The sequence below is a fragment of the Castor canadensis genome, chromosome 8 (assembly GCF_047511655.1).
Source record: "Castor canadensis chromosome 8, mCasCan1.hap1v2, whole genome shotgun sequence".
Taxonomy (NCBI): Eukaryota; Metazoa; Chordata; class Mammalia; order Rodentia; family Castoridae; genus Castor; species Castor canadensis.
The window spans coordinates 89,034,062-89,061,073 of record NC_133393.1 but is presented as its reverse complement, the minus strand read 5'-3'; the positions used below and the strand labels follow the sequence as shown (position 1 = coordinate 89,061,073).

The 27,012-nt window shown below is 48.3% G+C and overlaps 2 protein-coding genes across 4 annotated transcripts; both read left to right on the top strand.

Annotated features, from left to right (window-relative positions):
• Nucleotides 1-334: 334 nt before the first annotated feature.
• Nucleotides 335-11,045, top strand: LOC109684030 (keratin, type II cytoskeletal 75). Of its 2 annotated transcripts, none has more exons than XM_020160191.2 (9): nucleotides 335-890; nucleotides 1,367-1,581; nucleotides 2,555-2,615; nucleotides 2,958-3,053; nucleotides 3,870-4,034; nucleotides 6,656-6,781; nucleotides 6,920-7,140; nucleotides 8,392-8,426; nucleotides 10,327-11,045. In XM_020160191.2, exons 1-9 carry the CDS (start codon nucleotides 414-416, stop codon nucleotides 10,551-10,553), a joined length of 1,623 nt encoding a protein of 540 aa, XP_020015780.1. In that variant the 5' UTR covers nucleotides 335-413; the 3' UTR covers nucleotides 10,554-11,045. The 2 variants fall into 2 exon arrangements, with proteins under 2 accessions (XP_020015780.1, XP_073939536.1); XM_074083435.1 differs by having other exon boundaries at nucleotides 10,324-11,045.
• Nucleotides 11,046-11,197: 152 nt separating this feature from the next.
• LOC109684029 (keratin, type II cytoskeletal 75-like) lies at nucleotides 11,198-25,931 on the top strand. 2 transcript variants are annotated; one of them, XM_020160190.2, is made up of 9 exons: nucleotides 11,198-13,182; nucleotides 14,924-15,132; nucleotides 17,497-17,557; nucleotides 18,537-18,632; nucleotides 20,653-20,817; nucleotides 21,611-21,736; nucleotides 22,022-22,242; nucleotides 22,873-22,907; nucleotides 24,001-25,931. In XM_020160190.2, the coding sequence occupies exons 1-9, from the start codon at nucleotides 12,706-12,708 to the stop codon at nucleotides 24,222-24,224; spliced, it is 1,614 nt and encodes a 537-aa protein (XP_020015779.2). In that variant the 5' UTR covers nucleotides 11,198-12,705; the 3' UTR covers nucleotides 24,225-25,931. The 2 variants fall into 2 exon arrangements, with proteins under 2 accessions (XP_020015779.2, XP_073939538.1); XM_074083437.1 differs by having other exon boundaries at nucleotides 22,873-22,911; nucleotides 23,969-25,931.
• The last annotated feature ends 1,081 nt before the right edge of the window (nucleotides 25,932-27,012 follow it).

The window sequence follows — 27,012 nt, the reverse complement described above, 5'->3', positions numbered from 1 at the left end:
ACACAAGATGTTTGGACAGGAGGGAGTTGGTCCCAGGCCTAAGAAAGCGGTTTAGAAATGAGGCAGTGTTTTTTGACTCCATTAGAAGATGCATGATTAGGACATGACAGAAAGCAATTAACTTGCTTCTCACTGGTCTGCTGATCAAGTTGCAACTGGAAAGGAGTTTCCACGTGGGGGAGGGAAGAAGGGAACCAACCAGTGGTTGTCATTTCCCAAGGGGTGCTGAGTGTGACCTCAGGGTTGGCGAATGCCTAGGGGATGCCATCAGCAAGGCCCCCTTCATTATTTTGCCCCGCCCCTCATGGAGGCCCATAAAAGCCCAGAGGCCCTGCAGCTCCCCAGCTGCCTGGCTTCTCCATCCCCTTCACAGCCTACCTCAGAGCTCCACTCACCAGCCATCGTTACCCACCATGTCTCGGCAGTCTACCATCACCTTCCACACCGGCAATCGCAGGGGCTTCAGCACTGCCTCGGCCACTACCCCAGCTGCAGGGCGCTCCCGCTTCAGCTCGGTCTCCGTGGCCCGCACCACAGGGAACAGCGGGGGACTGGGCAGGATCAGTGGCACTGGGGCTGGCTTTGGAAGCCGCAGCCTTTACAACCTGGGGGGGACCAAACGGGTCTCCATTAGTGGGTGTGGTGGCTTCCGGAGCGGCTTTGGCAGTAGGGGTAGTGGTGGATTTGGCTATGGGGGTGGCGTTGGAGGGGGCTTTGGTGGCCCTGGCTTCCCCGCCTGCCCCCCTGGAGGCATCCAAGAGGTCACTGTCAACCAGAGTCTCCTGACTCCCCTCAACTTGCAAATTGACCCCACCATCCAGAGGGTGCGAAAAGAAGAGCGTGAGCAGATAAAGACTCTCAACAACAAGTTCGCCTCCTTCATCGACAAGGTAGGGCAGGCCCCTCATGTGTCCCAGTGCATTGGGGTGAATAAACTCTGGGGAAAGCAGAGTGCCCCAAGGGAATGTGCACCGGGTCAACCAGTACTTACCATGGCCAAGGCATTTTCAAGTCAGGCCAGTTGACCCTCAGAACCTGGTGGAAATGTCCCCTTGTCCTCTCTGAGTATCATCTGGTTCACGGTCAACATTGAGAGTAAAGCTCCAGTGAGCCAGTTACCAGAGTAGGCAGTGTTCCCAGGCCCAAAGACTTTCTCATAGAGGCTCTTACCCCCCTTTTCCCTTTCCCTGGAAGTCCTACGTCTTTAGGGCAGCTTCGTGGTCTTTCTCATTTGGGACAGGAGTTGTCAAATACATACTTGCCAGTTGGGCATGGGATGAAAAAACATCTTGCCTCCCTTGTTAATAGGGGTGCCCAGCTCTGCCTCCCCAGCTTCTCAAGTTTTATTCTCTCGCCCCCTCTCCAGGTGCGCTTCCTGGAGCAGCAGAACAAGGTTCTGGAGACCAAGTGGAACCTCCTGCAGGAGCAGGGCTCCAGGACCGTGAGGCAGAACCTGGAGCCTCTTTTTGACACCTACATCAATGACCTCCGAAGGCAACTGGATGGTGTCACCACTGAAAGGGGCAGGCTGGATGCTGAGCTGAGGAGCATGCAGGAGGTCGTAGAAGATTTCAAAGTCAGGTGAGTGGGAAACAGGCTCCTGGCTACACACAGCCTCTCAGAGCTCCTTTCTGTGAGGACTAGAGAGGTGTGCTAAAGAGTAAAGGCCAGTGTCAGCTGAGAGCTATGGAACTTGCAAGTCAGGATCCCATTAGGTGAAGACAACATGTGTAAGATAACAAAGGGACCTTCATCTCATTTGTCATTATTAACAAGGAGCCTATTTTTATCTGTCTCTATGACTACAAAGGGATACCAACATCATCTAACCAAACCTTACTGGTCATTATGGAAAACATAGTATAATTTCGCCTTCATTTTATTATTTAGTTTCTTTGGACATGGACTCAGTGACTGAGATGGCTTGCATTTCCAAAATGACATTAGCTCAGGAGTGAAAGGAGGTAGCAAAGAAGAAATGGGGCAAACTGATCTTCCTCACAGAGGCAACTTTTGGCTGTCCATCATTCATCCTGTAGTAGGGGAGGTAGGCAATGGAAAAGGATGGTCCTAACTAATTCCTTGGCTGCAATATTCTCAGTTTCTGAGCTTGAGCTACACCTAATCACAAAGAACACCCTACTCACTTGCCACCCTGAGGTTCAGTGAGAATATATCCAAATCTACATGGAACAGGGTCTAGAACAAATGAAGCTTGGTCTGCAGATTCAGTGGGCACTGGAGACAGCAAATTTTTTGACAATTAGAATGATGCATCTATAAAGAGATAGAATTTCCTATGAACATATTTCTAATCCCATGAGTTCCTTGATCACCTTCTAGTCTTGTAAAAGTTAAAAAAAAAACTGGCAGAAGAAATCATCCCCCTTTTATAGAGGAAGAAACAGAGGTTAAGTGAATCACCCAAAGTCACGTACAGGTCAGTGGGAGAGCTGGAAAGGATTGAAGGTCTTTTAATTCTTGCTACACCAGCCTGAGAAGAGTTAAATGGAAGCCTTGCTCAACAGCACCCCCCTCACCCCTGGCCTTACAGGTACGAAGATGAAATTAACAAGCGCACGAGCGCCGAGAATGAATTTGTGGCCTTGAAAAAGGTGAGTGGAAGTGTCTTTCAAAGGAGAGTTTGCACTGAATCTTGGGGTGGGGGGGTAGCTTGATCATTGGGCCACCCAAAAAATGTCACATCAGACTGAAGACTATCTGGACATCTCAAACTTTTGGGTTGAAAGCCCCATGGCCCCATTCAGGTTTCTGTTAGCCCAGGGGCTCAAGCTTCAGGCTCAGTGAGGACTGTCCCCAACCCCAGACCCCCAGGCACAGAATTCTCTAAAATCCAAGCTAGAAGGACGAATCTTCTAGCAGGCCTCCTCCTGGCTTCTTTTCACTCACTGTTCATTGCTGGGGTCTCAGAAGAGCCTCCTGGGTTGTCGTTGCAGGATGTGGATGGTGCCTACATGAACAAGGTAGAGCTGGAAGCCAAGGTTGACTCTCTGACTGATGAGATCAACTTCCTCCGGATGGTCTTTGAGGCAGTAAGAGTCTACAAGTGTTTTTGTGCCCTTCAGGTCTGAAACCTAGAAAGAAAAGAATGCTTCAGAGTGTCTTTCACTGGACGCCACAAGCTGGGGACTGGGGAAGCGTGGGGGCCAGGGAGCACACATGAAACATTGTCACACTCAACTATCCCAGCTCTGAGACTTCTCTCCCTATCCTATGGCAGAATAGCCCTGGCAAGAAGGAAGTGCTGATTTCCATATCCTAGTTCATTGGGTAACATTCCCAGGAAATTAAAACCAACCTGCTCCCTCCCTTTTGCCAGAAAAGTTCAAAGAAGCAAGCTGGCCCTCAGCTCACTAGCTGGAGGCTTCTTGCCTTCTGAAGATGCCTCATTCTTGGCCCACCCCATGGAAGGCAGATACCTTGGTCTGAGGAAAGGGAAAGAGAAGAAGGAAGCAATTAAGTCACACTGGGGGAGAGTGTGGCAACAGAGTCCTAAACATCGCTGATCCTGAAGAAAGCATTTGTGCAGCATATAAGCAAACTTGTCATATTCAAATCTATGTGATTTGAATCCAGATGACAGTCTCCCACCCACACCCCACACCAATGGAAGCCTGGAGAGGTGATGCTGGGGAGCACTCCCACCACACCCATTGGTGACCTAGACACTTGCTGGGATGGAATGGGTTTCCTTACATGTCTGGGAGTGCCCAGGGGACAGCTGGAAGTGTCTGTGACAGGAATACCAAGAAAGGGATTTCTAACCTAGGCATTAGTCAGTTAGTTGCTTTGGGGATTCAAGGTCCCTTCTTTCTGTGCTTGTGTGACACTGAGTTGATGTCTTCAAGGAGCTGTCCCAAATGCAGACCCAGGTCAGTGACACATCAGTGGTCCTGTCCATGGACAACAACCGCAACCTGGACCTGGACAGCATCATCGCTGAGGTCAAGGCGCAATATGAGGACATTGCCAACCGTAGCCGGGCAGAAGCTGAGTCCTGGTACCAGACTAAGGTGAGCATGGGCACTTTGGTGATAGTCCAAGGTCAGGGTTTTCCGAGGCTTCACGTCATCACCTCTTAAGAAATGTGTTTTCATTTCATTCACCTTGGCAGGAACATCTTTGATGCTATGAAAACCTAGATTGAAATGCATGTAGAAACCTAACCACATACAATAGTAGGTTTCCCAGACAATGCACATCATTCACATTGCTCGCAATCTAGGTGGGCTGAATGAGACCCCAAAATGACCAAAAAGTAGTCATAGGCAAGTGTAAAGGGTTTATTAATCCCATACACGTGCATTGAGCTCTGTTGTCTGCTAAGCAGGTTTATAAGTTTGTAAATGAAAAACTATCAAGAAAACCTGAGGTCTGGGAGGCCATAAAGTGACTGGGCAATCACAGAAGAGGAAAAGGCAACATTAGTAAAAAGCTTCCAGAAAGACCTGGCTGGGTCTTAGTAGAGAAGCATCTCCTAGTGGGAGATGCTTAAGGTTGGTAGGCAGTAATTAATATTTTGTGAAACAAGAGTGCTCCTGCCTGAAGAGGGAGGTTGGAACAGCCATAGAGAACTAATGTCCAAAGCCTCGTATGGCCAGAAGGAAGTTTGGCTTTGGAGGGGTATGGGTAGACACATGAGATTAGTTCACTGCCAAATCTAGGCCCTTTGCAAGGGCAGCTGCTCACCACCATGCTGGCTCCCATCCCTTGCCTTTCTCTGTGCACTGCCTTAGTCCCTGCTTGTTAACTGTGTGGTAGAACAGAAAGAGGTGGCACATGGCAGGGGTCCATGGTTCAGTTTCTTGACAGTGAGCAGAGGTGAGATGCACTTAAACCCAAGTGAAGTGGCTGAAATTTTTTTTGTTTTGTTTTTTATTCATTTATTTATTGTTCATTTATTCACATGTGCATACATTCTTTGGGTCATTTCTCCACCCTGTCCTCCTCCCCCACCTTCCCCCTCTTCCCCCCCTCAGTTCCAGGCAGGTCCCATTCTGAAGTGGCTAAAATTTACAGCAAACAATTCCCTGTGATGCTGGACTGTTGTTTCTTCTCATTGTATCTAGAAACAGAGGAAGCTGAGCTGTCCAGCATTTTCCAAGTTAAGCAGATCTTGACTTAGGCAGGGGCTCTCCTGGTTGGGAAAGGTGTGGATTTCTCTCCAGTATGCCAGAGGAGATAGGATGTAATGATTCCTCCTAAATGAGTGTCCTGGATATGAAGAATTAGACTTGAGAGTCACTGAGACCAGGGACTCTTTTACAAAGGTCAAAATTGTGCCACCCACAGGCTCTGCAATATCCAACAACCATTTGCCTGCATCTCCTCCCCATTTCCCAGCACTGGTGTCTGGAGGGCTACTGAAATTCATGGACACAGTGGGTGTGGACATATGCCCAAGACCAGGAACTCCCCAGGGGCAGTAAACAAGTTTCCCCCTCACTCCTAGAACTCGCAATGTTCCCCTCTGCCTTAGGTTTTCTCACGGGCTCTTTCCTCTGTCTGCAATGTTCTTCTCCTAAACTGGCACTTTCAGCCCCTCCTTCCCATCCTTCAAAGCACAGCTTAAACATCTCCATTTCTGGAGTTCCCTTACCACTCCTACCCACTTCTAAATCTAGGTCAGGCTTCTAGGTCAAGGACACTGTTTCTTTCTCAAGGGACACTTAATCTCTGTTTGAAACTATAAATTCAGCAATTTGACCAGTGTCCATCTACCCCATTAAGCTGTAAGCTGGGGGTGGGAGTGGGGGGGGTTGCTGTTTGTGCTGGTTCCCACAGCCTGCTGCCTCCACCCCCTGCAAGGACATGTGCTTAAGAAATACTGCCTGAATGCAGTCAGTATGATTGAATATATTTCTGCCTGTAGCATTGAGAAAGTTCCTATCTGTCAGATTCTTAATTTTCTCCTCTATTAAGTAAAAAGTCCTATCGTCTATCTTAAAGGATGGTTTTGAGAATTCTATAAGATAACAAGCATGTTTTTGGACCTGGAAAATAAGAGGTGATCAATAAATATTAGTTGGTTCTGAATCACAAATATGATATTAATCGTTTTATAAATGAATGGTGATTTTTTTAAATCATATTTTACTTAGCTTCTTCAGGATAATAAAATTAATTGGCATTATTTGATTGTGTATTAGCTAATGATTGAAATGCTAGAGGTATTTTTACAAGGTGACCATTGGGGATGGAGTAAACTTAAGTATCCCCATGCTACATTTTGGTAATATTTAATTTAAAATAAGTAATATAAATGAAAACAACTCTAATTAACACTGAATATCATACAAATTTTCCATTTGTTTAAAGTTACAGATTTTTCAGGAATGAATATATTCAGCTATGGGGTTTTTTGTTTTTTTGTTTGGTAGTATTGGGGCTTGAACTCGGGCCCTCGGGCTTGCTAAGCAGGCACTCTACCACTTGAGCCACTCCACCGGCCCTTGGCTGTATTTCTTTAAAATTAATACATTATAAGTATTTAAAATTTTTAAAAAGAAAAAAAAGAAATCTCACCTGTGAAGAAGCAAGAGAGAGACCAATGGATGAGTGGTTCACTTGTGGCGCACAGAGTGCCCAGGCCAGGCGTTTAACTAGATGACTGAGTTTGCTCTGGTCCTATCAGTATGAGGAGTTGCAGGTCACAGCGGGCAGACATGGCGATGACCTCCGTAACACCAAACAAGAGATCTCCGAGATGAACCGCATGATCCAGAGGCTGAGAGCCGAGATCGACAATGTCAAGAAACAGGTAAAGGACTGGCAGGGCCAGGAGCTCCTCAACTGCTCACTTCTTCTGGGTCATTCTACCATCAGAGACTGCTGCCCAGGGAGTGTCCCATCTCCAGGGGCCATCTGGAGGGCTCATGGTGTCCTCCTGTCTTTTTAGTGCTCCAGCCTGCAAACGGCCATCGCTGATGCAGAACAGCGAGGGGAGCTAGTTCTCAAAGATGCACAGGCCAAACTGGTGGACCTTGAGGAGGCCCTGCAGAAAGCCAAGCAGGACATGGCTCGGCTGCTGCGCGAGTACCAGGAACTGATGAATGTCAAGCTAGCCCTGGACGTGGAGATTGCCACCTATCGCAAGCTGCTGGAAGGCGAGGAATGCAGGTGAGGGTCCAGTGCACTAGTCCATCCTCAGTGCAAGCAGAGCCCCCCAGCTGCCTAGGCACTGGGTTGATGCAGCCTCCTCTACTGGAAAAGGAAACAAAATGAGGGTGAAATTGGACCTTGACAAAGACCACAAGTGCAATTTCCTTCCAGGCTTGTAAATCACTTGCAGTGAACTGTTTAGCACCATACAGAAATCTAAGACCTGAGCAGGTCTAAGTAATCACAGTCTATCAAAGGGAAGTTTGGTAACATAGAATATCTTAAATGTGATCTAAAGAGCTCTGTCCAGAATTGGGGAAAATCAGCCCCTCCTCTAGCCCTCAATTTCTTCAATTGCAGAATGAAAGGATCAGATTACATGATCCCCAAAGCTCACTGAGAGTTGCCAATTACCAACTGTGTAACTAAGGGCAAATTACTTAACCTCTGCACATCTTAGTGTTCAGACCTATAAAATGGGCATAATGATAGTTCTGACCTTTATGTTACTAAGAGGGCTAAAATAGAGGACTATACGTGAAGCTCTTAGAATAACGCCTGGTAGGCAGCAAGCATTCCAAAAATATTAGTTCTCATTCAGTTTAGTGGCCAAAGACATGGGCTTTGGAGTCAGATGAACCTGGCTTCAAGCTCAGTTTTGTACCCATAGACGTTAATTAACCTCTCTGAGCTTCAATTTCCCCTCTATAACATTGAGATAATAATACCTACCTAAAAGGGTTGTTGAAAGAACTAAGTGACAAAATGTAGGCAACAGGAATTGCGTAAGTGTTCACTCTTGTTCTAAGTATGTGTTTAAGAATGAATGCCAGTTGCTAAGACTGTAATAGACCCATTATTGCTGTTGTTATTTTTATGACTCAGATTCCTCTCCACGCCTATAATCACCTCAGTGCATGACAAGAGTCCTTTGTTGAGATTTGCTGAAATCTTCCTATAGGACAAGCTCTGTCTTTCTAATTGACGCCAATTGTAATTAGTCTTCATTTCCTGAAGGTGCTTAGTTTAAACCAAAAATGTACTTTGGCAATTACACGTTTTATGCCTATGAACTTCAAACTCCATGTTATTCTAGTCATTAGACTATTATCATTTTTGATACTACTAATATTTTCATAATTTCAACCTGCACTACTTCTGCAATAAAAAATATTTTTCAGTGCATTTAAAGCAATTGTTAAAATGTCACTGCAAATGCCACAAACTGCTGGCCACAATTCTAACCTTCCTTCCCCTCCTCCCAATCAGGCTGAGCGGAGAAGGAGTTTCTCCAGTTAATATCTGTGAGTATGACGCCCTTCTTGTGTCATCTGGAGGGCAAGGGAGGGAGAAGGGTAGGCTTGGGAGAGGAGGACACAGGCATTAAAAGGAATCCCTAAGCAGGGTTAATTTTGAGGTGAGAGTTTGAGTCTGTTGAGGAGACAACCATATCAGGCAAGAGTTTTCAATGTCACAATTCTTATGCCTTTGGGAGTGAGAATGTCATACCATGGAGGTTGCTGTAATTGTTCTTTCGGGTTTAGAAAGCCCGGCCACACAGCCCATCTCCCCATATCCCACGCAGTCTTGCTGGGGCTGTGAGTCTAGTTCAGACACCTCAGAGACCATTTGATGTCAACAGGACTTATGAAAGTTCCAGATCTGCCTGGGGGCTGTGAAGGGAGCCTTCACACTGGGTGCAAGGGCATGGCCGTGAGGCCATCCTTCCTCCTCCCAACACTTTGGGGTGAGCTCGCTGCTTGGCTTAACTCTGCAGAGCATAGCCAAAGGAAGGTGCCCTGGGTTTTCAAGGCAGCCAAGGCAGCATGGAACATGACAGCCAGGTGCAGCCACTCCAAAGTAGGAGGGGCACAGCATGTTGTGCTATACTGGTAAGAGCAGGGATTGGCACTCACAAAGCTCAGTGCTGGCACAGAAATAACTCTGACAACTGACATTCTACACATGAGTTGGTTTACTTGATGGCAGATTGATAAGAACAATTGATTATATTAGCCAGGGATTCTAGAAGGCAGAACTCTCTGAACCACCCCATGTCCTTCTTCCCTGATATCCTTGTCCGATGGTTGCAGACACTCCCCACCCCAAAACTAATGTTAGGAACAGATGATACAAGCTTGAGATTTCCTTCTCTTGAAGCTACCTAGAGGCCTGTGCTGGCTTCCTAGGACTGCTGTGACAATATACTATAGCCTGAGAGGTTTAACAGAAACACATCATCTCTCAGGTCCAGAGACTACAGTCCACAGGCAAGGTGTAGGTGTACCATGCTCCTTCTGAAACTTGTAGGGGAGAATCCTTCCTTGCCACTCCTTAGCTTCTGGTAGTAGCTGTCAATCCTTGGTCTTCCTCACTCCAGTCTTTCTCTGTGATCAAATAGCCTTGTCTCTTTGCATCTGTGCCTTCATGTGGACACCTTCCCTCTTTTTATAAGGACCAGTCATACTGGATTAAAGTCCTTACTTTAACTTTATTACATTCACAGATATCTTATTTCCAAATAACACTGCATTCACAGGTACTTGGGGTTAAGACTTCACAATTTTTTAGAGGGCACAATTCATCCTGTAACAGATACCTTTTTTTTTATTTCAATTTTTCTTCTGCAGAGCCCAAAGTAAGGTACTAGAATGTGTAAGGTGATAAGTGGTTGTAAGTTGGGAGAACAGATTGGTAGGAGAAAAGGGGCAGAGCTGACTGGCCAACAGGTTCATCTTTGGTATATCAAGAACACTCCAACTCCCCTCTGGGATTGAGGGTGTTGAGGCTACAGAACACCACAGTAAGAGCATGTGCATCCCCTATGAGCTCCCAGAAGGAAGGGACAAGCCCAGAGAGAGAGAGGATCAGACAAAGCAGAAGGGAGAATGTGGGAGAGTTAAGGGAAAGAGCTTCCTGGAGAAGGGGCCTCCAGTGCGTTCTGAAAGGAGGAGAAAGCACTGAGAAGCAGAGAGGAGGCAGTAAGCCCTTCTGGCCTGAGAGAATGCTGGTACGTAGCCTACGGAAAACAGGCTGAAGCATAAGACCGTGCCTCATTAAATAGATGGGGAAATGGGAAGGGAGCCAACAGCTGCCTGGCACAACTACCCATCCCCAATCAAGGACTTCAGGGCACAGGCCCTGACCCTCCAGATGTCTTTTCTCTTGCCCGTGATTCTGACTCTGTCTCCTCTCTTCCAGCAGCTGTGGTCACCTCCACGGTTTCCAGTGGCTATGGTGGTGGCAACGGCATTGGAGGTGGAAGCCTGGGTCTTGGTGGAGGCAGCAGCTACTCCTTCACCTCCAGCGGTGGGCACGGCCTAGGAGGCTCTGGTTTCACCACCAGCAGCAGCCGGGGCCTAGGGGGCAGTGGCTCCAGCGTCAAATTTGTCTCTACCACATCCTCCAGCAGGAAGAGCTTTAAGCACTAAACCAGGCAGCCAACCCACTCTCTCACCCCTGCCCTGAAGCCCATTTGCACTCACACCTGAACACCTGGGTCCTTCTCTCCCCTGCACAAGGCCTACCTGTAATGCTGGAGAGCCTGATATCCTGGCTAAACCCCATTCTTTGGCCTAAGGCAGCCTCTGCCCTCCTGACAGTCCCCAAGTCACTGCTGGCCCCTCTCTGTGCTAGATATGCAAATCCAAAGTCCCTGTCTTCCAAGGTTCATATCCAGCCGATCCAGCTAGGCCCAGGCAGTCTGCAAATGCTTTTCAGCTCCACCTTCCTCCCTCCCTTCCTCCCTCCCTCAAGATTCAGTGATGGAAGGGAGGAGGGAGTCTATGTCTCCCAGGCCACCTCAATGCCTGGCTGTCCCCAGCTGTCTGTCTCAGGCTGCTTATAAGCTGCCTGCTGGAGTGAGTGCTCCCGTGTTCCCCTCTGGAATGTGTCTATTAAATGCATGTGTAATGTGTTTGGCATCCTGCTCTTTGTGTGTGATGATGATTGGCCCAGAGCATTTCTCCTCCTCTGCCAGGCTGCCCCCAGTTGGGCTTCCCACAAGCAGTACTCAGAGCACATCAGCTGTTGACCCCCTTTCTCTGTGCCAACAGGGAGGTGTGAGCAGGCAGGAGAGCACCAGACTTCCTCTCCCAGATTCTCCTTCTTCCTTCTACCACTCCTTGGTGCATCTTGTTTGGGAAACCCTAGTCCCTGGGCAGAAGCCCTGCCAGCTTCCCCTGCAATCCCTCAGTATGTCATGCAGAGCTATGTCATCCCCTCCCCAAACCAGACTGTTCCTGAGACACTGGCACACTGACGTAGGGAGGTGCCCAGGTCTCTGCTAGCAAAGAGGCTGATTGTTCCCTGACAGCTTCAAACTTGCAAACTTGAGTAGAGAAATAACAGGCCAGAAGAGGAGTTAAAAGTCAGCCCCGGGGCCAAGGAGAGGAGCCATTTAGCTATAATTGCAGGCAGCAGAAAGATGTCTAGGAAGCTCCCACATTCCTGAGTTTACAAGTCTCCGGGACCCCTCCCATCTGGCTTGAGCTAGTGGGGCCAAGGTCACCTTAGAAGGAGTGGGTGGTCTCAATGGTCAGGACCAAGCAGGGAACTGATGGGAACAGAGAACCCAGCTCTGAAAGTCCTCTCTGGGGAAAGGAATAGGAAGTTCAATGACAAGGAAGGGAGAGGCCACAAGCCAGAAGAGAGATGAGTGTGAAACAAGGAGGGCCAAGATGAAGTTTGAAATGGTTAAGAGGGCAAAGGTGAAAAGGAGAGAAATGACACTGAGAACAACTGTTATATCCCCTGGTCTTATGGGACAGGCAAGTTAAGACCAGAGAAGAGAGCAATAGAAGACCATGGATTTGGAGTGAAGTGCTGGCTGCTTCTGTCCTCAGACAAGCCACCTCTCTTCTGCAGACCTGACTTCTCCAGCTGCATGCAGTATGAGTCCAGGCATATGACCCACCAGGTTCTAACATTGGCTAGCCACTTAACCTCAGTCAAATTTCTTTGCTACTTTGTGCTTCAGACTAGCAAGAAGCACAAGAACAAGAACAACTGCTGTTGAAGAGTAAACAAGAAGATAGGTGTTGGGCAGCTTACCCATGGTAGCTCCAAAATGATGATAATTATTGCCTTGGATATCCACCCTCACAAAGTATAGGAATAAAATGAAATAATGCTTGCAGCAGACCTTTCACCCGGTGTAGCACAGACTCGATCCTCAATAAACACATTTTTGTTAAATCATAAGTGACCAGTCAAATGGCTGGGGTCAGAGCCCAGGCCCTTGAAATGAAGGAGACAGCTGCAGGTGGAAAGCAAGGGGCGTGTCCATGGCGGGTGTCCATAGATGGTGGGGGCTCAGCACCCAGCCCTGCCCCAGGCCAGACTCCCCAGGCCTGATCCGCCCAGAGTAGGGTGCTCCCTGTGGTGATTGGCGGGGCAGGAAGATGGGCTGTGGCCAAACATGCCATTGAAATGAACTCAACAGAGTGGTCTTTGATCTCCTCTGGCCAAGCCCACTTCTTGAAAGGGATAAAAGGCAAGGACAGTCCCAGGAGAGCTAGGCTTTGAAGACTCTTCGTTCCTTTGACATTTTTGCTCCTCTACCCTCTAGCACCAGCTCCCACCATGACCCAGCGATCCTCTATGACCATCAAGTCAGGGGGCACAAGGAACTTCAGTGCTTCCTCAGCCAGCCTCCTCCCAGGCTGCCGGCCAGGGTTCAGCTCTGTCTCTGTGTCCCAGAGTGGGAAAAGCTTTGGGAGTGGCTTTGGGGGTGGTTTTGGGACAAGGAGTCTTCACAGCTTTGGGGGTAGCAAGAGAATCTCTGTTAGTGGGGGCTACCGCTCCAGCCGGACCAGCTTTGGGGGTGCTGGCTGTGGGCTAGGTGGTGGCATAGGGTATAGAATTGGGGGAGCTTATGGCGGGTATGGATTTGGAGGTGGGATGATGCCTGGAGCTGGGGGCATCCATGAAGTCACTGTCAATCAGAGTCTCCTGACGCCCCTGCACCTGGAGATTGATCCTTCTCTACAGCGGGTGCGCAAGGAAGAGAAGGAGCAGATTAAGACCCTCAACAACAAGTTTGCCTCTTTCATCGACAAGGTGAGAGGCAAAAAAGAAGCTGCCATTCAAGGAATCTCTGTTTTCTGTGCTTTTCTAAGGTCAGCTGTGGCTTTCCAGGACCTGCTGACCTGAGGTCTGAGTAGTCTGCTGATGGGGCAGGAGAAGAAAAATGTTCCCAAGAGCTCTCTGACCCATTCTAAGGACCTTGCTCTTCTGATGGCCAGTGATCATGGACTTTGCTGACAACTAGATAGGTCAAGGGGATAAGTCTAGAAGGAAGGAGATAAAGCAGTGAAGGTTGCAAGCTCAGGGAAGCAGACTAGATCCCTTTCTCTGGACCAGGTTAGTCAGTACTGGTGCCCTCCTAAGGTAGAGGCATCTCCCTATGACATACCCTGGGGATAGGATATGTCTGGGAAACAGAGTAGACAGAGAGGGGCACCAGAGCACTTAGCACATGTCCTTCAGTGAGAAGAAACTTGTGACTTCAGCCTCAGTCTTTCCTCTGCCTGGCCTGCGATCCTAGAGATTCCCAGGTCTGGAAGAGACCCTTACAGTACACAGTGGCTATTTTGCACCAGCACCATCACACATCTTAACTGGGTGTTTTTGTCCTGAAAGAGCAAAGGATCAAGGATCTCGATCACTCAGACTTGTTCCTGGGATCTGGAAAAAAGAGTGAAGCCCAGGTTTCAACTCAGCTTCTATAAACTTCTCAGGCTTCAGTTGAGTTAGACAGATAGAGCCTCAGATTCATTTGCAGATCTGCCATGATGAATATTTCATCATTCGAAGCAGATCATTGGATGTGTAGACCTAACCAAAGGTGTCACTGAGGTACTGGCTCTTTAGCTTTGTCACCCATGCCACCCCACCTGGGCTGGGTTGTATGAACAGGTGAGATTTCCAGGAAGTGGCTATGAAGGGAAGGTCCTGAACCTTGCTTTTTCTTGGTCATCCAAAGGGGATGTGGGAAATGAGGACATGGGTATAAGGAGAGACTTGGAGTTGTGATATCCTTCTTCCTCCAACAGTGGTAAAGCTAGAGAGGAAAGGATGCATTTGTGAAAGCTTCTCTGTAGGTGTGCTGCCATCTTCAAAGTTATCGAAATGCTATTTCTTTATTCTCTGTGGCTGGGTGGCATTCCAGTGGAGATACTTGGTTGAAGGAGGAAAGTTATACCTATTTTCCAGACTGAGATGCAGATGGGGTTAATTCAAGAACCTAAATTAGTGGCATAAGAGCACAAGAGATCAGAGAGAGAAGGGGATTGCTCAGGGTCACATGGCCAGTGAAAGACATGGCTGAGATTGTGCCCAAGTCCCTTCAGCACAACTCCAGAGTGACCCATTCCAGTACTCCTGTAGTGTGCAGATAACTGAGTATAGATTCTAGATTCTGAGAAACCAGGTCAGACAGAAAATGGATAGATGGAATTTTCAGCCACAACCTTCTACCCATTTAACAGAAATCAAAATCTTACCAGCAACAGGATGGTCTTTCCTCAAATTGCTTTACATCAACCTGGTTTGGTGTGTTCCAAACCACACCAAAGACCAAGACCCTCTCTGCTTCTTCGAAACCAAACTGCCACTGTCTCCTAAGTCCATCACACCTACATTTACTAGTCTCTTTATATTCCAAAGGGGAGGTGGACCTGCTGCCTGCACTCTAAGGTTCAGAGCCCCCTGCACTATTGGGGAAGGGTTCTATGTCCCAGAGGGTCTGGGAGGCTGCCACAAGGAAGTCTTCACAGTCTCTTATCTCTGGCTGGGGCAGGTGCGGTTCCTGGAACAGCAGAACAAAGTCCTGGAAACCAAATGGAGCCTCCTGCAAGACCACAAAACAACTAGGGCCAATCTTGAGCCCATGTTTGAAGCCTACATCACCAGCCTGAGGCGGCAGCTGGACAGCCTGGGTGGAGAGCGGGGCAGGCTGGAGACAGAGCTGAAGAACATGCAGGATGTGGTGGAGGACTTCAAGAACAAGTGAGTGGGTGCTTAGCCCCTCCAGGGCCTGAGCCCTTCCCTGGGGCTCCAAGGGAGGCTGGGGGGGAGGGGCGAGAGAGAAGAGGAACAGGCTCTGCTTTCCAGAAATGCCTAGTCCAGTGCAGGGTTGGGACACTTACTTGGAGCATAGGGGTGGAATCAAAAAGACATAAAGGTAGAAAGAGAACTGGGACCCTGTAGTCAAGAGTATTGAGACTTTAAGGAGTAGCTGAGTTACAGAAGATGATGACTAACATGGTGCCAAGATGGGTGTATACAACAGCCTTTTAAACTCTACAGACAAAGAAAGTCAGAGTCTAAGAAAGCAGCTGACTTACCCAAGATTGCACAAAGTGGCAACTCAAGGGTAAAGAATTAAACCCCAGAGAACCTCACCCCCACGTTCACCCCCACATTTATTCAATGAAATCCCAGTGCTCATTTACAATGTTTGTGCATTCACCCTACCCCTCACCAGGGCTCAGGAGGAACAGAGAAGGAAGAGACACATGGATGCACACACACACACACACACACACACACACCATGAAACACCATGTATGTTCACATACCTATGCCCATGGACATGAATTTCTTATTTTTATTGCTCTAAATAATTTCTTTCTTCCCCCCCCCCCTTTTGAGATACTGGGCTTCCTGCTTGCTAGGTAGGCTCTTGCCTCTTGAGCCACGTCTCCGGTAATCAATTTCTAATTCTCTTGGTCCAACCATAATTAACAACTTAATCACGAGTTTTGATTGCTGGTTTAAAATGCAGTTAGAGTTCAGGTTTTAGAGTCATGCTGTCCAACATGGTAGCCACAAGTTACATGTGACAATTTAAATGTATTAAAAATAAATAAAATCTAAAATTCAACTCCTGAGTCACACCAGTCACATTTCAAGTGCTTTGTCACCACATATGATGAATGAAAAGCATTCCCATCATTGCAGAAAATTTTAGTGGACAGCACCATAGAATGTAGTCAGTGACTGTTACAAGCTGGATGACCTCAACAAAAGTATTTGAGTCCTCTAAGCCTCAGTTTATGTACCTGTTAAAGAGGAACTCAATAGTGTCCACCCCTTATGGTGGTTGTGAGTAATAAATCAAAACTTGCATGGAAAGTAGTTGGTGGAGTGCCCAATGACTGGTGTGTAGGATGTGGCTAAGTGTTAGCTGCTATTATTGTATTTATGATTATGATGTGTGTAGTGATATAGTCCCAGATGAGAGAAATGAGTGAAGATGGATAACTTATGATAGGTATATAAATATGGGGTGTTTTGACCAAAGAAGGCTTCCTGGAGAAAGAGATTAAAGATTAAGGGTGAGAAGGAAGAAGCCATGGGGAGGGATATGGCAGGGATCTATTGAAGCACACGCTCCCAGCTAATGACCAGGCAGTGTTTCAGTAGGGTCTGAGTGGACTGTGTGTTAGAGGGACAGAGAAAGAGAGAGATGAAAGACAGTTGTGTGGAGATAGGTGAAGAAAAAATGTTTGTATTTCATAAAAAGGGCCCTTGAGGAGATAACAAGGACCACCAAATAGGCTCTCCCAGAGAACGTGGAAGAAGACACAGGACTGAGATGTCAACGGCAGGGAAGATTTGCTTAGGTCCTGCTAGGCAGTAGAGGTACACAAAAGCAGGGAGGTTTGGATTGTGTACATGATGTGTTCTTACTTTGTGGTTTTACACTAATTGCCATTTCATAGATGGGAAAAAGCCTCAGAGAGGTTAAGGGACCTGCCAAGATGACTCAGCTGGCAGATGGAGGAGCCAAGATCCAAACTGCAGTTGTGTAGCATGACTACAGGGTGGGATTCACCAATGTTCCATGGCTTGGGTAGGGAGTAGTCACATGGAGCAGAGGGGACACTTTCTTCTCAGAAGCCAGAGGGCTAGGGGCACTGCTAAATGCAGTGAACTCCGGGGATCAATGTGACTAAGAACAGCGAGAGGACAGGGGCCATTATGGGGAGCAGGAGCTAGCCCAGAAGTCTCTGACTATTCTCTCTGCTCTTCCCATGTCTGTCACCTTGGGTTGGGGTAAGGCCATTTTTAAAACAGGAAGATTGTGTGCTCCTACAAGGGACCCAGGTACACTAAGGAGCCAGACAATGAGAAAAGATACCTTGGGAAGAATGTGGAAGGTTCTGTTCCATTGTTTTCAGTTTGGGTTTGGTTTGGCCAGGGGTGGGCTGATTTCTGATTCAGTATTTGGAGGCATATGTATACAGGAGAGCTATGCAGAAAACATTTTCCAAACCTGTCCTGGAGCCCCACCATTGTCTGTCCACCTGCAATCCCACAGTTCCAACCTCACTGCCAAACACCCGCCTTTCTCGGCCCTTCCCACAGGTACGAAGAAGAAATCAACAGACGCACAGTGGCGGAGAATGAATTTGTGGTGCTCAAGAAGGTAAGGGGACGTAAGGGTGTAGGAGGGTGAATGTAGTGAAAATACTATGCACTCATGTATGAAAACGAAAAAGTGAGATATGTTGAAATTAATCCAGTAATGTGGGTAGGGGGGACAAAGGAGAATGATGGAGGGGGTGAATTCAACTATGATATAGTGTAAGAACTTTTGTAAATGTCACAATGCACCCCCAGTACAACAATAATATGACAATTAAAAAAGAAAAAGAAAAAAAGAAGGTGAAGGGACAGAGATGCACTTATTGACTCCAAGTTCCTGGGGGCCTTAGAGCTGCCACTTAAGCCTTACCAGATCTTATTTAATTTGCACAATAAATCTTGGAAACAAATTTTACTTTAAAAGTGAGAAAACTAAGGTCCAGAGAGGTTGAGTCAGTTGCATAGTTTTATCCAGATAATCAGAAGCAGGTCAGGATCCCGGACTCCAGAATCTGAGCTGTGAATCGTGACACCAACCTCTCCCCGTGTAGAGTCCAGTGGAGGGAGAGGGGCAGAGAAATAGGTCTTGTCCTGAACTCAGTCTCCAGTCTTGGGGGAGGGTAGCAGTGTGGGGACCAGACCACAGGAATCTGGGCCTTCCTGATTGGTGGGGCCATCAGAGAGAGGGAGGAACCCACCCAGGGGCTCTGCTAGAAAAGCAGTTAATGAAGGGTGTCCGGGAAGAAGTGTGAGGATGGGGAAGCAATGGTAGGCTTTGGGGAGAAGCTTGGAGAGTCCAGGGACAGTGGGAACCCAGAGACTCAGCATATGTTGCCCTCACCATGGGAGACAACATAGGTGACAAATCTGAGGGCCCTGGCTCTCACTTCGCTTACTGTAAGTTCCATGCCATAGGCTAAAATGGAGGCATACCCCTCCCTTCCCCTCTGAGCTGTAGCTGCCCCTCTCACCCATGGACAGAGGCAGCTGGCCAACCCAGGCAGGGTGGGCCTTGAAGTGGGAATGTGTTCTGTGCCCAGGATGTAGATGCCGCCTACATGAGCAAAGTGGAGCTGGAGGCCAAGATGGACGCCCTGGTGGACGAGATCAACTTCCTGAGAGCTTTCTACGAGGCGGTGAGGGAACCTGGTTCTCCCTGCTCAGGAAGGCCAGCAGTTGGGGGCCTCAGCTGGGCACAGAAGCTGCTAGCTCCTTCCCTGGCCTTCTCCCTGATCATTACCCCATCTGCAGGTTATAATTTATGGACAGATGCTGCCTCCTCTACCAGAGAGAAAATAAGGTTCTCTAGGGTGGCTGGTCAGAAGAGGTGAAAAACTCAGCTTTGACCACTTAGACCAAGCTTGTGCTATTGGCCAGACAAAGGCCTAGCATCCAAATGCACAGAGTTCTCATGGTTCGTACCCATCCCAATTCAACCTGCTGCTGCTTTTCCTAGAGCACCTTGGGATGATGCAATTATGCAAACAGAGAGGCAATTAGGGAGCCTGCAGGTGTTTCTGGAAGGATGAAACACCATTGCCTGCTTCTCCTGAAGACATGTTTTTGCAGAGCACTACTGTACACCAGGACAGTACAAACCAGGGACAATGCAGAGCACGCACAATTGGCCCCTAAACTTCTAGGTCTTACATCACAGTAGGGGATACAGGACATGGAGAGAGAATCAGATAATGATACCATTTTAGACATGACAGGAACAATGGACAAAAGTGACAATATGGAACAAAAGCAGACAGACAGCATCTGACATTTGACAAGAAACCCAAAGGAATTAAGGACATGAGCCAGGAAGACATGTGGCAACAGTGTCCTAGGCACCGGGAGCTTCAGTACAAATGCCCCTGGCAGGTCCAGGATGGCTGGGGGAGAGTGAGGAGATGGAACAGCAGTGAGGAGGTAGAGTGTAAGGTGGATTGTGTACCTCCAGGTATGCTTCTAGGTGAAACAGGAGATATGCCTATAGGGTTACCTACGTTTAGTTCTCAACTGAAGTCTGCCAGGTTGCTCCAGGACCAGGGGTAGCAGCTCCAAGTTCTTGGGTGGGTTTTTAGAATGCCCACATGGAACAAAAAGGCTTCCTTACTCTGCATATTCTCTTCACTGTGATAGCCAGTGTGGTACTGGCTTCTGATTCTGAGCTGGCCCACTGCCTAGCAAGCCTGGAGGCTAAGACCCTCCAGGGAGGTCAGCGAGCAGAAGATACTACTTGGGAAAAACAAATTGCAGCACAAAAATAGCAAAGCAGCACTTTGCTGAAACAGGAAATGTATGAACCAGTCGGTAACAAAGAGGGAAAGGGGGTCTTTTTGCTGAGATTTGTGGTTTAGGTTGGCAATTTTTGGACTCCAGAGCTCTGGCATCCTCTGGTGGTCTTGTTAACCTGGTAGGATGCAGGAAGTCTGGGGGCAGGAATGTTGCTTTCCAGCCAAGCTCCCCAACTGGCAAGTGCATGCTGCCAGTCTGAGGTTACATTTGAGAACCACTGCTTGGATAATTCTGAAGAGATCACTAACAAATGAACTGTGGGTTGACTTTTCAAAAACTATTTTGTGTAGGCATGATCTAATTCTCACAGAAGTCACACCAGGCCAGTCTTTGATTAGTTGCTCTGAGACCCAGAGATGCTGTCTAAACATGCTGGGCAGAGGCGTGCCTTGAAGTTTTCAGTTTGGTGCCCATTCTGCTGTTTCTAGCAAATTTCCATTTCCCATCCCTGGGGAGCCTAGATCAGTGAAATGGGATGGGAATAGTAGAGCTGTGTGACTCCTTCTGACCCAGTCTTCTTTTCCAAGATGATGTTTTTATTAGGTGAAAAAGTTGGGCTTTCTCAGAAAGTGAGACATCATGGTACTGACATCATTCCTTGACAATGGCAGTGACTTCTGGAGAATTTTGGCTAGAATTATCTGTGCTGCTGTTTTCCCAAGAATATGGAATGATAAAGAGCTGCTGCAAACTCACTAATGTCCTCAGGCCTTTCAGACCTAAATAAGGAGCTCCACCCCAAATGTGCAAGACTCTCCGTGCTAGGAGCTGTCCTGGATGGGTCACCATGTCCCAACACACACATGTGCACACACACACACACACACATGAATGCCCTGCCTCACTTCTCCCCTTTTGACCCAATTACAGGAGCTGGCTCAGCTTCAGGCTCAGATCTCTGAGACCTCTGTGGTTCTCTCCATGGACAACAACCGCAACCTGGACCTGGACAGCATCATCGCTGAGGTCAAGGCCCAATATGAAGACATTGCCAACCGCAGTCGGGCAGAAGCTGAGTCCTGGTATCAGACCAAGGTGAGGCATCAAGGTTAAGTCAATTAAACAAGCACAGAGACCAGACCAGAAGTTTCAAAGACATGGTAAGAGTCTTCTCCTCTCAGTTGTCCTAGTCTGATAAGGTCCAAAGCATCTGAGTTCAGCTTGAGGCTCATGCTCTGTTTTGAGCACTCAGGCAGCCCCATCAGGAGCTGAGGCCATAGCCAGGTTCACACAGGATGTCAGTTCCTCTGCTGGGATGGACAGCAACACACCGTGGCTGCTCTGTATCAGAGAAATGGGCACAACAGGGCATTTCCAGCCATCAGTGCAAACAGGAGGAAGAGAGGGTGGAATTCAAAGGAAGGTCTAGTCCTTCCTGGAAGTTGCTGGGGGATCCAGAGAAGAGGGGGAGCTGGCTGAGGATGAGGCTCTGGGAGGCAAAGGCCACAGAATGAGATTTGTCTGAGTTGGAGGAGCTGAGAGCCATTGGGGATGTCAAGACAAACAGCTATGAAGTAGCTTCTTGATCAGAAAGAGGTAGAAGCCGTGCATGATGCTCATCTGGGAGGATGAGAGACATGGAGTAGAGGGAAAGGGGAGAGAGGTGGTTGCAAGAATTAGAGAAACAGCAGAGCCATAGCCAACCAGTTGTGGGGTGAAACCTGTGGTCATGGAGAGTAAGGGTAGAGTAAGACACGATGCAGATGAATTTGATAGAATTGGGTGGGGGCAAAGCTAGGAGTCTCCAAGGAGTTCATTGAAGGCCTTATCTCCTGTGGTCTGACCCCTCTGCCTGGAGCACCCAAGGCCTGCATCTCCTTTCTCCCAGTATGAAGAGCTGCAGCGGTCTGCCGGCCGACACGGGGATGACCTCCACACCACCAAGATGGAGATCTCTGAACTGAACCGGGCCACGCAGAGGCTACGCTCTGAGATTGATAACCTAAAGAAGCAGGTAGGGCTAAGCTCTCAAAGGTCCCCCATGCCCCTGCCCCAGGGCAGATTTGGCCTGCGCCTAACTCATCATCCCATGTGAAGAGAAGCCTCCCAGACAGTGACCTCCCAGGACTGCAGGATTGAAGGAGCTCAGAAAATCATTTTCTTTCTCCTGGCAAGGCCTAAATTACCCAAAGGGGACAGAGAGCAATCCATTTCAGGGTATTCTTATTTTTCACCTAAAGCCCACATCTTGTTGCATTCTCTGTGAGTGGTATTACAAACTTCTGTCTCCTGCTGGCAGTGTGCCTCACTCCAAGCCACCATAGCTGATGCTGAGCAGCGAGGGGAGATGGCGCTCAAGGACGCCAAGAACAAGCTAGCAGAGCTAGAGGAGGCCCTGCAGAAGGCCAAGCAGGACATGGCCCGCCAGCTGCGTGAGTACCAGGAGCTGATGAACGTCAAGCTAGCCCTGGACATTGAGATCGCCACCTACCGCAAGCTGCTGGAGGGTGAAGAGTGCAGGTGGGTCAATTTCTGCCCCCAATCATGGCCCACACGGATGCCACCAGAATGTGCTAGTATGCCACACAGACCACACAAGCCCACACTGTGAGGCCTGCAGATAGAAAGACCAAGGTCAGAAAGAGGGTGAAAATGTAACTGTTCTTTTAGAGGCCCCCTGTTATTGCAGCCCTTCTCACAGGTCCTGCTGGGCCCAGGGAAGGGGCCAGGGTCAAAGCCGTCAGGAACAGGTGGTTATGACCACCTGGAAGGCCCTAAGCATGGCCATTGCTACTCAGGCCCTATAACAAATTCTACCAGCCTTGGGATCGGCCTCAGGGGCTCCATGTCTCCCCAGAGATGCCCAACAATATGGCTGTCCCACTCCACCTCATTGACACGGGTCCCTCGTCCCATTTCTCTATGTATTTTGACTTGATGTCTCCTAAAGATTTCTCCTCACATATTTGTATTGTGTTCCTAAAGCTGTTGAGATGAGTGCAAAGTTTATTAAGCACAGAGCCAGGCACAGAGTAGACAGTCATCATTAGCACTGATGACTTTCTGTACAAAGAACCCAGGACTCTCTAACTTCTCAGCACTGACATGTCATCTTCTTTCCCCATCCCCTGCCCCCTACCACTACCATAGACTCACTGGAGAAGGCGTTGGATCCGTGAACATCTGTGAGTAAATGTCTTGGGAAGACAGAAAAGTGGGGGGGCGAGATAGGAACCAATGGGATTACTAATTAGGATTTTGTGGCTAGAAAATGAACACTCTGGGGCATGAATGTCATTAAGACTCTCTTAGGGGTTCTGTGGAGACCCTTCCTCCCAGTGGGGTTAAAAAAAAATTCAAAACTGGTACATTCTCCACATCTAAGAAAGGAGTCAGAGTGGAGCTCAGAGACTTTCATTCTGGGATGATCTCCCCAGAAACCATGGTGGCTCCACTGGCGACAACATCCACAAGAATGTGACTCCAGCCTGACTTCAGAGGATCCCAAATGAGACCAGACTGTACAAACAGCCATGGTTCCCAGTTAAAACACCTGACTCTTAGCTCTTCTGGTAGGAATTCAAATTAACACCATAAACAAGAAGCTGTGAAGCATTTAGAATTTAAGCAAATTAATTGAACAAGTAGAACAGTGACTGGCTTGGCATGGACTTGACCCTCAGGAGGAGACCAAAAGAGACAATCTCAGAGTGACTCCCCACCCCAGGGCTAAGAGTTGATGGAAAGCTTAGCATTCTAGGTGCACTATGGAGCTTAGCACTATGGAGCACTGGTCATGGTAGTAAAAACCCCTGGGCCCCAACTGGATCAGGCCATGTAAGGGAGGCCAGGGACAACCTGTAACCAAAAGGAGCAGGGGCCTTCACTTGAAGAAGCTGATTCAGAGAGGAGGTATGGTAAGGACTTCACGAGTTTGACAGGTTTGGGACACTGCCTCCTGGGGAGTGAGCTCTCCATCACTGGCAGTATTGGAGGAGTATTGGAGTATTGGAGGATTGCCTCACAGTGAAATCAAGGGGATTCCAATACTGAGGGCTCATCTAGGTGGCCTTTAGGCCTATTACAACACAGGAGTCTATAGTCCCCAACTTGTATTTGAGGCCTCATTTCCATGCAACATGAGAGCCCTTGGTAGAGAGCACAGGGTTACCTGGGCCACGCACCATGAGAGGAAGCAGGCCTGGAGATGAGACTAGGTGGGGGGCATCCTGGGAAAGTGGAAAAGCCTGAAAACATGCTCATGTCTTCTCTCTGCAGCTGTGGTCTCTTCCTCTGGAGGCACAGGCTACAGTGGCGGTGGTGGCCTCTGTGTGGGTGGGGGTAGCTACAGTAGTGGCGGTTACAGTGGCAGTGGTGGCCTCTGCCACAGTGGCGGGAGCAGTGGCTTCAGCTCCACCAGCGGTCGCAGCATCAGTGGCAGCAGCTCCAGCATGCGTATCATCTCTAAGACATCATCTTCCAAGAAGAGTTACAGGAGCTAAGGCACCCTCCTGGCTTGCTTGCCGCCCCCAAGGCCCTATGAGCTCCCTAGCTCTAAGGCCTGATGCTTTGCCAACACCCCATGCACAAAATCACAAGAGATATGGTGTACCAAGTGGCCTATGAGTTTTAAGATCATCTTGTCCATCCCTCTGCCTCCAGATAGGTCCCCACAGAGATACTCCAACTGCTCCTGATCTCAGAGCCCTCCAGGGTCCATTGCACCCACACTGGCTCAACTGCTCTGGGCCAAGACCTGGGCTAAGACTTTGTCCTTAGTAGTAAGGAGGTGCCATGGAGGTCTTCCTCCCCTTGCCTGACCCCTGCAACATCAAGAGCTTTCTCTTGCTCAGTCCTTCATGGCAACCTTAGACCTTGGTGCCCCAAAGAAGTTGAGCACAGTCTAGGCCAGAGTTCCCACTTGTTTTTCCCTGCAGATAGAACACTTCCTGCTGGGCCCACACACTAGGAAAGATGGTTGCAAACTCTGCCTCACACAGTGTCTCCTCTCCTTTCTTATCCCTGCCTAGACCCTGGAGCCAATTCCCCCCAACAGAATATTTGAATTAAAACCCTTAAGAATAGTATCAACTCTTGATTATTCATACTAGAATGGAATAATTTTATCGAGAACTCAAAAGTTCTCTATGGCCTTTGGCTGCATTAACTGATGGTTCATAGCCAAATTTCTTCCAAATCTGCCACATCTAGGCCAATGTAAGAATTGCTGTCCCTAAATAGAAATGTGCTTGTGATGAGGGGTGGGAAGTAGGCTGAGGTAGAGGATATGGAAGAAAGCTCAGCCCCAAAATGCCTGCAAAAAAAGGAATCCATTTAGCCTGAGTGAAGAGCTTCCCTGTGAGAGTCCTCCTGAACAATAAGGCTCCAGTTTCAGACCTTTTCCTTCTTCCTTTGTGCTAGTAACATCTTTTCTGGAATGTTCTCTTTCTTGTTTACCTTACCCTTTCTACCTACTTATTCATACTTGAGTCTTCTTCTACTCCTCCTCCACCACGCTTGCGTCTCTTGTGTTTCAGACCCTACTTTCCTCTGGCCTCCTTATTTCTTTCCTTTCCTCCTCTCCTGTACTTCCCATTTGGCAATGTTTCTGGCTCTTTATCCTCTGCCCTTTCCTTTTTCTACAGCTCAGCCTCCGAAATGTCTTTGTCCTGTGTATAGTCACCTGTCCCCAGTCCTGGCTAAGTCCACAGGGAAGGGCAGAGACAGCAAGCTTGGAGGAGGGGGGCAGTCTTGTCTTTGGTGCTTCTCCTCATTCTGAGAGAGCCTGGTACTCAGCCCCTCCAAGGCAGCACAGAGAAGGCACAGGGGAAGAGGGACAGGGGACACATAGAGGTCTTTTTGAAGCCGGCCTTCACAGATAGTTTCCCTGTTTAGTTTGAAGAATTACAAACCCTCAAATACATGCCATGAATTCAAGAGCAAAATGCATCCTAAAGTCAAGAAGTTTTCTGCTGCTCTGTTATATGAAGATAGTTAACAGCTTTAGAAGGCACATCAAACCTCCTGAACTTGCCGCTCTCTTACGCTTTCTTATTTCCTGAGTAGCTTCAATAAAATGTTACTGAGCACTCTAGGTCTTGACTGAGTCTGTCCTGTCTCTTACCCAGAGAGCAGTCTTAGAACTGGTGAACTGTGGGGACAGGTGCCTTCTGCTCACCATGAATACAATGAACCATCCTCTGTCTGCTTCTGAGCCCTGATCCTGGGCTCCCAGGAGCCCAAGGTGGTCACTGAGACTGTCATCTGGCCTGGAGATGGTGGGGGGAGATCTGCCATGTCTACATGGCTCCTGTGAGCCATGACCTCACAGATCTGCCCACTACATACTCATCGCCTGTGAGGGGAGTCTGTTCTTTGGTCAGGCTTCTCAGCCTCACCATCACAATTAACACCATTTCCTGGGCCTGCTAGAGCATAGTAGGGATGTTCTTCCCCAACACCATGTATCTGCTCCCCAACCCACTGCCCTCAGCCTCCCACTCGTTGCCCAGGCTCTCACTGCACCCTCACTCTAGGTCCCAAAGTCAAGACTGAAATGAGGGACAGTGTGAAATGGTACCATTAGTCTGAGAACTTTCAAAGCATAAGAAACCTTTGAGTGCCAATCTCCCCAGGTGGAAAAGTGAGGAACATGAAACATGTTGGCAGCAGATTCCTTGTTCCTAATCCAGGCTTCTGTCCTCCAGAGTATCAATGCACAGTGAGGTCAGAAGGAACAGAACTCAACCCTAGTCTTATTGCCAATGTGCTGGGTGGCTTGTGGACAGAGCTTTTCACCACTCCACTCCTCACTTTCCTTACCTGTAAAATGGTCTAAGAACCAAATGAGATAATGGCTGTAAAGAGCCCACAATGGGCTCTTTACACATAGTAAACCCCGAATCAATGTTTCTGCTATTGTGGGCTTGCTTTTGACCTGGAAACAAGTCTCAGTGTAAAGGGCAAGGTCAGTCAGCCCAGCAGAGACTGTGTGACTGGGATGGACAGAAAGAAGATATGGAGGATACTGCAGGTATCTCCAAAGAGCTGCATCTGTGACCTGGTGCTAGGAAGAAACTCTGAATCCCACATCCACCTGGAACATTCCTGACAATAACACTGTCCCTAGAGATGTCCTCAGGCCAGATAGGCCACATCCACCTCAGGGAGGCTCCAGGTGGCAATGTAGAACCTTAGACTCAATGCTGAAACTATGCTTAAAGGTCACAGAGTGTTGGAGAAAATGTCCCTTTCTCTCTGGTCCTCAAGCTTGGGTCTCTCCTCTTGAAT

What these genes read in the sequence shown, in the direction of transcription:
- LOC109684029 (XM_074083437.1), top strand. Translation starts at nt 12,706, where the DNA reads ATGACCCAGCGATCCTCTATGACCATCAAGTCAGGGGGCACAAGGAAC. An exon ending in AATTTGTGGTGCTCAAGAAG is followed by an intron (nt 17,558 to 18,536) that starts GTAAGGGGACGT and finishes TTCTGTGCCCAG; the next exon opens with GATGTAGATGCCGCCTACAT. An exon ending in TTGATAACCTAAAGAAGCAG is followed by an intron (nt 21,737 to 22,021) that starts GTAGGGCTAAGC and finishes TCCTGCTGGCAG; the next exon opens with TGTGCCTCACTCCAAGCCAC.
- LOC109684030 (XM_074083435.1), top strand. Translation starts at nt 414, where the DNA reads ATGTCTCGGCAGTCTACCATCACCTTCCACACCGGCAATCGCAGGGGC. An exon ending in CTGGAAGGCGAGGAATGCAG is followed by an intron (nt 7,141 to 8,391) that starts GTGAGGGTCCAG and finishes CCTCCCAATCAG; the next exon opens with GCTGAGCGGAGAAGGAGTTT. An exon ending in AGTTTCTCCAGTTAATATCT is followed by an intron (nt 8,427 to 10,323) that starts GTGAGTATGACG and finishes CCTCTCTTCCAG; the next exon opens with CAGCTGTGGTCACCTCCACG.